At 34.8% G+C, this 12,529-nt stretch overlaps 1 protein-coding gene across 4 annotated transcripts in view; it reads left to right on the top strand.

Annotated features, from left to right (window-relative positions):
- Window positions 1-11,002, top strand: part of LOC106875735 (uncharacterized) — a 34,688-nt gene extending 23,686 nt beyond the window's left edge. For all 4 annotated transcript variants that reach the window (XM_089360212.1, XM_089360213.1, XM_089360214.1 and 1 more), the window contains 5 exons: window positions 44-138; window positions 1,359-1,413; window positions 1,606-1,776; window positions 3,365-3,512; window positions 9,814-11,002. In XM_089360212.1, the coding sequence (XP_089216338.1) occupies window positions 44-138; window positions 1,359-1,413; window positions 1,606-1,776; window positions 3,365-3,512; window positions 9,814-10,924 (1,580 nt within the window). In that variant the 3' untranslated portion in view covers window positions 10,925-11,002. The remainder of the gene's footprint in view (window positions 1-43; window positions 139-1,358; window positions 1,414-1,605; window positions 1,777-3,364; window positions 3,513-9,813) is intronic.
- Window positions 11,003-12,529: the final 1,527 nt, after the last annotated feature.

Below are 12,529 nucleotides of genomic sequence, written 5' to 3'. Positions count from 1 at the left end.
TTTATTTTTCATTTTGTTCCTTTTTAAATTTTGTTATCTTCAGAAACAAAGAAATTTTTCTTGGCTCTAAGTACAGTTGGAACTGATTTCTCAATGATGTCAAATTTGTTTCCCAATAAAACTAGGAGAGATCTAAAGGTCAGTATTAATTCTATTAGAATTTCATATTTGTCATGTTGTTCAGTGTTTATCCAAATACAGTTGTATTTTATATATGATCCTTTACATTGAAGTTTTATCACAAATAAATAACCAAGGTGTTACATTGAACTTGTAGCTACCATAAATAGACTCAATCATGTACAAGCATGCAAAGTGAATGCAATAATATTGACACATACACACACAGTGTGTGTGTGTGTATATATATATATATATATATATATATACAATTTAAATATAGGATAAAATCTTTATAAGAATTTATCAATTAGTTAGCGTGAAAAACCTCATAAGGGAAAAAATTTATTAATTATTCCCTATAAATATATTTATTTATATTAAGGGCATTACTATACATAAATGCCTCATGCTAGGAGGGACTCTGAAAGTCAAAACTACCATAATAAACACATTTTACCGAACGCGAGGGAATGCAACTCTTGAAGCGAGCCTTTTAAAACCAGACTCAGCTGCAGATCATATGATTTCATAATTCGGTACAATGTGTTTATTATGGTAGTTTTGACTTTAAGAGTCCCTCCTAGCGTGAGGCATTTATGTATAGTAATGCCCTTAATATAAATATATATATATAAATTAAAAAAATGTATTTGTGTATGTGTACCCTTGTTGTGACATAATGTTTTTGAATGATCATCATAGTCATAGCATGTTTGACCATGGGAAAATATTACCTTGTTTGGAAACAGGTGAGAGTTAGTATCAGGAAAGGATTCAACCCATAGAAAACCTACCTCAACAAATTATGTCTGATTCATGCAAGCATGGAAAAATGGATGCTAAATGAAGATGTTGATGGCTTGAATGTTTAATTTTCGTTTTTAATTCATTTTGCATGTAATTCTAGTTTCATATTTCATAAGCATTTTGTGATTTGACAGAACTAGTGAAGATTGGCAGAGAAAATACCTTGTTGTATTTAGTTACACCCCTTCACATTCTAAGTTCAAATCCTTTCAATGGTTATGACAAGGTAGGAGTCTATAAACTAAATACCAGTCAAATACTGGGGTTGAACTAATTGACTGTACTCTCCACAATTTATAGCTTTGTGTTTATATTGGAAAGTATTTTTTGTTTTTGTAAAGCAATGCATTTATTATAACTAATTCAGTGCTTTAAAGAAAATGTATTTTATCCTATTATTGCTTATTGAATATTATTTTATATAATAGAATAAATTTAAACGTGAAGAGAGAAAAAACAGATGGCTGATAGACAAAGCAATAAGTAAGTAGTCACTCAGTTTTTCCTCGGTACTTAAGATCACTAACACATTTACACTTGAAATATGTGAATAGTATTTCCTGCCAAGATGAAAAGATTTCCCTTTCATCTTACATTCATTATTGACCCAAATATGCTTCTCTTTTAAACGGTTTGAGAATAAATTTTTGCTGTTGTTTATGTGTTTATGTGCAGAACAACAGCTACATTTTGATGAACATTTGTTTGAAGACAAATCTGAGAGTGAAGATGAAGCAGACGAAGAGGAAGCTTCTGCCAAGAAGACAAAGCAAGAGAAAACTGCCAAAATAAAGAAGAATAATAAAACAGCAGCTGCAAATACTCCCAAGAAAAAACAAAAGAAAGGTTAAATTTTTTGTTAATGGTTTTCATTTCTTCTTGTCTTTCCCTTTGTACCTTCAGTATTGTGTAACAACTGAATTGTCAACACACTCTTTTTCTTATGTTTTCACACTGATTCTTTAACACACTGTGTTTGTCTGCAAATTAGGTCATGCATCTACACATAGGCTGGCACATCTATGCACTGAGTGACATAGTTGTTGTGAGCTATATAATATGACTGGCCTCAATCAGTTTCTGTTTACCAAATCCACTCACAAGGCTTTATTTGGACCAGGGCTATAGGAGAAACAACACTTGTTCTAGGTGCCATACAGTGGGACTGAATGTGAAACCATATGGTTGGAAAGCTAGCAACTTGACCACACTATTGTCTCTAGGTGAACGCATGGAAGTGTGATTAATAAGTTTGTTTTGTAACCATGTAGTTTCATGTTTGGTACTACTTTGTGCCATGTTGGCAAGCATCTTCTGTTATTTCACTGGCTTGACTGAGACCTGTTAGTGAAATTTGGTAGACAGAAACTGTACAGAACCTCGTGTGTGTGTATTTATATCTGTGTTCAGCTTCACTCTGGTACCATTTATCAAATTGTTTTCATTTTTACGTTCCACATGTTCCAGGTCTGCTGTTTATGTAAAGTTATGAAATAGAGTACTATACTTGAACAAAAAGGCTAACTGACCATATAGTACAGCCCCATTTAGTGGTGGCAGCATGTTATTGAAGAGAGACAGACACAGAGCTATGACTAGACTAGTTAACAGAGTATCAAGTGATGTAATCATTTTCAGAAAAGATGACATTTCATATATTGTCATAGGTTATCATATAGAATTATCTCTGTGTGCCCATTCACCCATTTCACTTTTTTTTTCAGAAGATTTAACTTCTGTTGGAAACAATTAACGATCACATTTTAGCTATTATATGAAATGTAATTTATAAAAATCCTCCAAAAACTAGTTATTAAATCATTAATCAGTGATTTTTCTTGGGGTTGATAAAATAAAGTACCAGATGAATACTGGGGCCTCTATAATCAACTAACCCCTTTCCTGTAAAATTGCTTGCCTTGTGCCAAAACTTGAAACCGTTATTATTATAAACATTGAAATGTAAAAAAAACGTTGTTAACCCTTTAGCATTTAAACCAGTCATATATTCTACCTGTTTTATGTTCAAACCAGCTAGATCTGGTCTCTCACACCTACCCTATAATATCACCATTTCATCATTTTGTCTATGTTCCATGTTGGCATGGATTGTACAGGAACTGGCAAGCCTAAGATCTGCAGCAGGCTCCAGTTGTCTGTTTTGGCATGGTTTCTATGGCTGGATGCCCTTCCTAATGCCAACCACTTTACAGTGTACTGGGAGCTTTTTACGAAGCACCAACATATCATTCTAAAAATATACAATCCTATCATTGAAATCTGAAAGCTACGAGGTAATGCATGATAAATTCAAAACAATTTGAATAAATAAGCATTACATTTGACAATAATTTAAATGCTAAAGGGTTGCTATTATAATTGTCTCAAAAAATTTTTTATCTTCCATTCAACAATGAATTTTTATCCTGCACAGTTTGCAAAAAGGATTTCATCATTGAGTCAGAAGCTGGTTCCTCTCCCACACAAGAAGTTGTTATGGAAGAAGCTGTCCAAGATGATATACTCATCATACCAGAACAGGAACCTTATTGTGAAGGCAATAAGACCAACCATGATTCAAGGTTCGTTTGTCATTTTTTCATTGAATTCGCTTTCCTCTCCTTATCTACCTTCACTGTTTACTGTCTTACAGTCGGCCACCATATTTTATCAATCCCTATATGTTTTTTTTGTTGTATGGTCAGACTTGTTTGTTTAGTAGTTAGTGGCCTTTTAAGGTGGGGGAAGAAAAAGAAGAGAAAAAGAAAAGGAGTTTTAGTATTTGAATTAGTCATGGTTTTAATTTAAGATTTTGAATTTTCCTTCACATATCTCCAAATGTTTGCTCAGTGGAATTTTCTGTAGCTCCTCTCGTCAGATGTGTTGTTTGTGGATTCTTGCATGTTGGCAAAGGGAATTATTGGTTTCGCCAATATAATTCTCTTTGCATTTGGGGCGAGTAATGCAGTATATGCATTGTGTTGTTTGTCTTGTTTTCCATTTGTGTCTTTCGTTGTTTGAAAAATAGTTCATATTACATGTACTCGTGCTTCGTATTTTTTGCTGTACATGTTTCATGACATCCATGCCCACATATGCATATATATATATATACGTATAGATGTATGTACATGTACGTATGTATATATGCACATATATATATTATTTATATTATATATATATATATATATACATATACATATATATATATATATATATATATATATATATATATATATATATATATATATATATATCTACCTACCTACCTACAGTTATCACATTCGGTTAAAATGTCTTACGGTTAAGCTGGTTCCCATGTATTTCCCTGATGAGAAGATTACATCTTTATCAACATCACTTATTCCTTTGGAAGGAACCATTTGTAATCTTTGAAACATATGTTGGAAATAAAGGAATTCATTAAACATATGCGTATTACTCCATTTATTAAATTTTTATATTTACTCAATTACCCAAAATAACGGAGTTTCTACCTCATAAACAGAAGTTACACCACAGTCATTTTGTGATCTTTGCTACCCTGGTATCTATTAACCAATTTATTTTGTCGGAGTTAATTATTAACCAAGAGAAAATAAATACATATAATAATATATATATATATATATATATATATATATATATATATATATATACTTTATTAAAAAGCAGCAGAAATATCACAAAAACTGTTACTCAGATTTTGAACAGGAATAGTAACAGTTTTTGTTATATTTCTGCTGCTTTTTAATAAAGCATATTACTCTACCTCTGGTATTCAAGTACTATTTTTTCCACCTTGTTTCACATTTATGTGCTTATTCCTGTATATATATATATATTTAAAGATAAATGTAAATTATGAACCCTCAACTTCTTTTCAGTAGTTCTCTTTGATTTTTACCAGTTTCAGGTGAGACCTACAAACCTATAAATTATTTATGTAACTCAGGTCTTACATCTTTCCAATCATATTTTTTAAACAAAGTTTTTTTTTTTTTCAATTCTTGCATTATCTTTATTTTGAATTTCTCTCTTATTAGGTTGATCTTTCCATTATTTTGTGGGTTCAAAGTTGGTTCCTATACAAAAAAGATTCAGTGGTTTACATTTGAGGTAGTCCATAACCAATGAGGTTCATTTGATAGTCATTGTGATCTGTTGGGAATAAATGTTTTGTTTTTATGGGTGTAACTGAGATTTTATCATCCTGTGGCACTGCCTCAAAGGGTTTTATCAAAGAAATCGACCCTAGCATATATTTTTTAAGCCTGGTACTTATTCTATTAGCCTCTTTTGCTGAACTGCTAAGTTATTGGGATGTAACTCTGTATTTTTATTTATATATTTTCTCAATATTTCATTTTTTAGAACTTTAGAATTTAGAAAAGCTTGAAAGATCTGAATTGATTCAGTTATAACCATGGAACTCAAAGTTGGTGAAGCTATAAATAATAGCATGTAATAGTGGAATGTCTGTCTTGTTTACTGGAGATGTGGGTTCAAGTTTCACAGGCACCAATCAACTTTTTATACCCAAAGGATTTTTAAACCCAATATTTATATACTATTATTTATAGCTTTATCTACTTTGAGTTCCACTGTTGAAATCAAATCATTTCACTTTTACAGTTGTACAGTTTTACATGTACAGTTGTTGTTTCTGTCAGCACATATTCCTAGTTGGTTGCAATTAACTAAATTAAATGGTGAGATTTCTTAATTGCAGTTGCACAAGTCTGTTTGCACAATAATTTTAGCATAATATTTGGGTTTACTAGGCATTGAATTTTGAGGTAAATTCTTGCCTGCACTGTTATTTAGGGATCAATTATACGGGGAATTTTCTGTTTTTATTCCAGACAGCATAGGTGTGTACCTGTGCACATATATCAGTGATTGTTTACTCACAGGTTCTCCTCTTTCCTTCTATATCTACACAGAACTATGAATTTAGAATTTGGCACCTCACTGTCACTACAAGAGAAAGTTGTTTGCCATATTGGTATCATCTTCATTTTCATGATCGTTTTTTTTTTTTTTTTTTTTTTGGTAACTGCTTGTTTCAGTCTTTGGACTGAGGCCTTGCTGTGGCACTGCCTCAAAGGGTTTTATCAGAGAAATCGACCCTAGCATATATTTTTTAAGCCTGGTACTTATTCTATTAGCCTCTTTTGCTGAACTGTTAAGTTATTGGGATGTAAACAAACCAATACTGGTTGTCAAGCAGTAGTGAGGAGACAAACACAGACGTATACACACATACATAAATATATACTGACTGTCCCACACTTTCTATACTGCTTGCTCCCAACACACTTACACTGACTCCTCCCTTGCACACACCTTACACTGCCTGTCCCCCAGACACTCAACACTGCTTGTCATACACATTCTACACTAGCTGTCTCCAGACATCCTTTAGTACCTGCCCCTAACAAACCCCACAATTGCTACCCCCCCCCCCCCCCCCGCCTCCTGCACCATCTGCCCCACCACACTCTAAACACTTATGCAATGCAGAGGAAATCACAGTAGCAAAATCATCTTTATATTAACAAAGTCTTTGTCAACATGTTTTGGAAACCTTTCAGTGACATCCTTTTTTCTGTCCTATCTATACTCTTAGCTGATCCTCTAAACATGTGTTGTTTTAACTGACCATTCTATAGCTACTCTTCTAATTGACTATACTGTAACTACTGTCCTGACTGACCCATACTATAATGTCATTGTCATCATTTAATGTCCATTTTCCATGCTGGCTTGGGTTGGACAGTTTGACCGGAGCTGGCCTGTTGAAGAGCTACCCAGGCTCCATGCTGTTTTGGCATGGTCTCTACAGCTGAATGTCCTTCTTAACACCAACCACTTTACTGAATGTACCGGATGCTTTTACACAGCACCAGTGGAGGTGCTTTTATGTGGCATTGGTACAGGTGCTTTTCACTTGGCATCAGCACTTGATATCCATTTGCATGCTGGCGTGGATTGGGCAGTTTAACAGAACCCAAAGGACTGCAGATCCAATGTCTACTTTTGCATGGTTTCTATGGTTGGACACTCTTCCAAATGCCAGTCACTTAACAGAGTATCCTGGGTGCTTTTGACATGTTAGTGAGATAATATAATGTATATATCCCTTTGGCAATATGTCATGCTTGAGAAGACCTGTCAAGCCAAGTGAAATTGTAATCATAGCCTATGCCAGTTTTGCACCTTTCAAACTTTGGGCCTCACAGAATCAGTGACCATGACCTTTGGCAATATACTGTGCTTGAGAAGACCTGTCAAGCCAAGTGAAATCGTAGTTGTGGTGTTTCGTAACTGGCACCCATGCCGGTGGCATATATAAAGCACCCACTACGCTAACCACTCCGCGAGTGTAGTGGGTGCTTTTACGTACCACCGGCACAAGGGCCAGTCAGGCGGTACTGGCGACGGCCACGCTCAAAATGGTGTTTTAAAAATATGGAACGCTTCACGAATTTGCGTATCATTCCAATTTTAGTATATGTATTGCTGAAGCAATGCTCGAGTATTTCAAACAGTCTTTTATAATCTTATTTCTCATTAAATACATTGCCTGTGTTTTTCACATACCATAATAATAGTAAGACCATTCATATAATTGATCATTTACTATGCTCAGTTAGGCAGTAGTGGTCATAGTACAGTCAGTGTTGACTGTAGTGTTAATGTACAGTCAGTTTAGGTAGCAGTGAGGAGCCTTGTCTTGTGAGTTACTGGTGACCTCACTTGTGCCAGTGCTTTGTGGTTGGCATTAGAAAGGGCATCCAGCTATAGAAAACCTGCTAAACAGACACTGAAATGCAATACAGTCCTTGGGCCCATCAGATCCTGTGAAATCAGCAAACCCATGCCAGCATGGAATGGGGACGTAAAAGGATAATAATGATAGTTCCAACCATTTATTATCCAATCATAGTGCGTTAACGTTTGCATCATTCAGTGCCTCATCTTTTTAACATAGGAGGGTGTAATCTGAAGATTTGGTTGCTATTTGTCTGAGGTCAGATGAACCTGTAGATCATTCAACCAACCACACAGGTACTTTCTTATTCATTGGTCTTCCAGCTCACTTGACAATTGTGGATTTAAAATTTATTATTTTTCTCTGCTGATGGTCTTTTTTTTTTTTTTGGTGTGTGTGTGTGTGGGGGGGGGGGGGGGCTATCACATTGATCTAAAATTTGGTCAGTCTTTGTCTCTGCTATGTTAGTCTATCTTTTTGTATGTCATGTTGGTCTAGAACAAGTACAAGTAACTTTTTTCCAGAAGTGGGCTACATGAGACCTACTTCATCATCAAGTAGGCTATGCTACTTTAAAAAACTCAAAATAATTTTTTGTTGGGTATGCCATTCAGAAAGTCCTGTAGGTTGCAATTTGCCTGGTCTATCTTTTTTGCTGCTGTTGTGCTGGTCTAATATTAGGTCTGTCTTTTTTCTCTGAGAGCTTAGTCTGAATTTTCCATTTGCAATATTTAGCAACATCACTAACCTCTAACTATACTTCCATCTAACTTACTTTCATCAGTAGCAGTGATTCGAATTTGATGTGAAAATACCATCAACTAATTATTATAATTAACAGCTCATTGTTTTGTCTCCTGAAACTGTTATATTACATGACTTATTGTCTTAATTACTCATTTTCTTAATGACACTGATTACTCTATTGCCTTCAGTTAATTCAACTTATTATTCATCATCAATGTTACCTTTGTCTTAACGTATTTTTCATGCTGCCATGACATGGACCAAATTTTCATTCATCTATTTAATGCAAGCACTTTTACTACTTAATATCTGGACCATTAATATTAATTGTTGCTAAATTATAATTTGATACAGGAAGTATGAAATTGTTTCTTTTTTTAATTCTCATTATGACATTTTTTGTTGTATCTTGAGAGGGTCATTATGCTGATAATACACACATGCACTGGTTCTATTTCACTTGGCAAACTAGCAGAATCGTCAGCACACCAAGCAAAATGCTAAGCAGCAGTTTGTCCATCTTTACTTTCTGAGTTCAAATGCTGCCAAGGTTGACTTTGCTGTACATCATTTTGGGGTTGATAAAATAAGTACCAATTGAACAGTGGGGTTGATGCAATCAACATGCTCCTTTCCCCAAAATTGCTGGTCTTGTGTCAAAATTTGAAATTATCATTATTATTAGCCAATTAGTTAACACCAATTAACTAATCAATTGTTTGATTTATCATTTGGACAATCAATCTATCAGCTATGTTGGTCAAAGTCATTTAGTTACCAATTGTGATATTATCAATGATATTCCCTCTCTACTCCAGGTCTGTTTGCCTAGCTGATTGATTGACTGAAAGATCAATGGAAGACCAGTTAATTAATTGATTAAATGTTAGTCTATTAACAAATAGTAATTCAAGAAGCAAAATAGAACAAGTGCATGTATGTTTGTTATTGGCATAATGACCTTTCCAAGATACAACAAAATCTGTTTCAACACATGAATTCACAACAAGAATCTTACAAACCAAATGAAAAAACAAAATAAAACATCTTTACTGTGTATATATAATAACATTGTACTGAAATTACGTTTAAAACAAAAGAAATCTAATAAAATACCAGATGCAACTCATGTTGTCTCTTTCATTTTCTCCCTATTTTTTTCCTATCTTATTTTCTCTCTCTCTCCCACCTTTTTGACTAGTTTCATCATTTTGGTTGTCTCGCAAACATCTATATATATATATAGCCCATGATTGTTCTTGAATCTGTATAGTTATTGCTATTTTTATAAAAGCCAAAGAGATTTTTGATATATTGTCTGTTCTTCAATTTGTTGATTTCATGAACTTGTTTTGCAGCACTGGGAATGAAACCGGTAAAAAGCCTAACAATGTGGTCCAAAGAGCTCAACAGGAGAAAGTCAGCAACAACCAAACAAATGCAGAGGAAGAGGTTGTGGGCATATTAATGGAACTTGGTCGGAGCGGATCAATGAGTACGGGTGAAGAGAATGCTACAACCAGTGCTGTGGACAGCAGCAAGACTTGTCCGTCCACTATCACAGAGGAAACTCCAGAGTCAACCAAAGCAGTTGGTGGCAAAGAGATTCCTGCAACTAATCAAAATGCCACACCAAATTTGGTGGATAACTCTGCTGAAGTTGTTAAAGATAGCAGTTCATTGGCAAGAACATTTCTACAGCAAATGGGCTTGAACAAACACATCAATACTTTACAAGATGAGATTGTCAGCATCACTGAAGCTGAGATTAGCAATGATAACGGCACTCAAAAAGTAATATTAGTTGAAGTACGTCCTAAGAATCAAAAGCAGACTGTTGTTCACATGTACCTTGTGTCTCCAACAATGGCATCAAAGACAGATGCAAGTCAAAACAGCTCAGCTGAGAACCCAGCGAATGTAAATTCTGGTGTTCCCCAGATGTCAGTACCAGCACTGGTAACAACAACTACATTACCTCCTCCTCCTCCACCAACATCCACACTGGAAACTGCAGCATTACCTCCCACTCTTGTGCAAGCACAAGTAACTTCAACATTACCACCCCCTCCTGCACAAATACTGGCCACCACGTTACCTCCTCCTGCACCTACACAAGTAACCTCTGTGTTACCTCTCCCTCCTACTCAAACACAAATAACTACAACATTACCTCCTCCTCTTCCTGCACAAACTCAAGTAACCTGTATGTTGCCACTGCCTCCAGGACAAACACTAGTAACCTCTACAATACCTACCCCTTCTACGTCCACTCTAGTAACTGCAACGTTACCTCCTACTGTGCCTACAGTGGTAACTTCAACGTTAACAACTCCTCCCTCTGCCCCCAAACTGATAACCCCACTGTTACCTACACAAACAGAAGCAACAACAACTAGTTCTACAGCTATTACTACTAATGTTACTGCAGAAACTGCTTCTGCTACAGTATTTGCACCAAGTAGGTGACCAAATCTGTAATTTAAGTCTTATGTTAAATATCTGTATGTTGAATCCCTGTAATATATTTACTGATTATCAAATGAATTGATTGTTATATGTTGTCTGTCATACATACATACATACATACATACATACATACATACATACATACATACATACATACATACATATACATATATATATATATATATATATATATATATATATTACAATTAAGAGGAATGACCACTAAAGTGGATTCCTATATGCTAGAGATAGATGTACATTTTGGCGTTTGCTGGTTTTTTATTTCTTGAGAACACACTCTTTGTGGTAAGGCGATTTGACGTCTATCTCTAGCATATAGGAATCCACTTTAGTGGTCATTACTTGTATTAATTGTAATATAATTTTTAAATCTTTGGGGTTTTTTTTAATATGCTAGACCACTGGTTTAAATTGATGTTACTTGATTGATATCTATTTCTACTCTCATTAATTTGTGTGTGTGTGTGCGCGCGCGCACATGCATGCATGCATCTATGTATGTATGTATGTATGTATGTATGTGTGTGTATCATTTAGAAAAATTGACAAGAGAGAAATTGACTAGAGAGAAATTAAAAAGAGTCAGTAGCAGAATTTTCCTAATGTAGAGAATGTAAAACTCTGCAGTCTCTTAATTTCTCTTCTGTCAACTTTTCCTCAGAGAAAAAGACTGTCCAAAACTTTCGGTTTTTCCACTCCCCATGATGGAAATTCAGGCACAGACCAACACAAGTCTCATCTCTTTTTGGAGTCGTTTTGATCACACACACACATGCACACACACACACACACACAATGAAGGCATATGGCTAAGTGATTAGGGTGTTGCACTCCCAATTGCAAGCTTGTGGTTTCAACTCCCAGACTGGTGGTGCATTGTGTTCTTGAGCAAGACACTTCATTTCATATTACTCCAATCCATTTGGCTGTAAATGAGTATCTTGCAATGGACTGGCATTCTATTTCAGGGAAATGTCGACCTGCCTGCCTTGCCACTGGAGTGACATCATTTGAAAGCTTCAACAATGCAATGAGCTGCCATTCTAGCAGCAGTGTATAATGCTACCAGACAGTCTGGTTAATAACAATGACACATATATATATATATGTATATATGTATGTATATGTATTGATTGATTGATTGTCATGTTTTGTTTGGTTTATCACATGTTAAAACTGAGGGCCATATTTCATCTGAAAAATAAATGGTGAATGACTTGGTACTTCATTGTTAAAATTCTGCCAGTGACCTTCTATGTGATCTAGATAAATGTGAATGTATTGCTGTGCCATTTCATGTGACACCAGTACCATTCTCAACTATGGTCATATGATATTTAATGCATTTAGTCTTGAAAATTGTAACAAATAAATGTTTTCTCTTACATGGTTCTCACTGCCAAAAAGAAAGACAATGATGAGGATGATGAAGATAATGATATTAATAATAATAATAATAAAATGCTGAGATAATAATCTTCCCAGATTATTTTTCAAACCAATAATTTATTCTGATTGCTTAATATTTTCTCTTTATTTGACTGATAAATATAGATATTGAATCATTGGAGATAAAATGATACG

The sequence above is a fragment of the Octopus bimaculoides genome, chromosome 11, assembly GCF_046866305.1.
Source record: "Octopus bimaculoides isolate indiv1 chromosome 11, ASM4686630v1, whole genome shotgun sequence".
Taxonomy (NCBI): Eukaryota; Metazoa; Mollusca; class Cephalopoda; order Octopoda; family Octopodidae; genus Octopus; species Octopus bimaculoides.
This window is presented reverse-complemented; position numbering and strand designations above follow the sequence as displayed.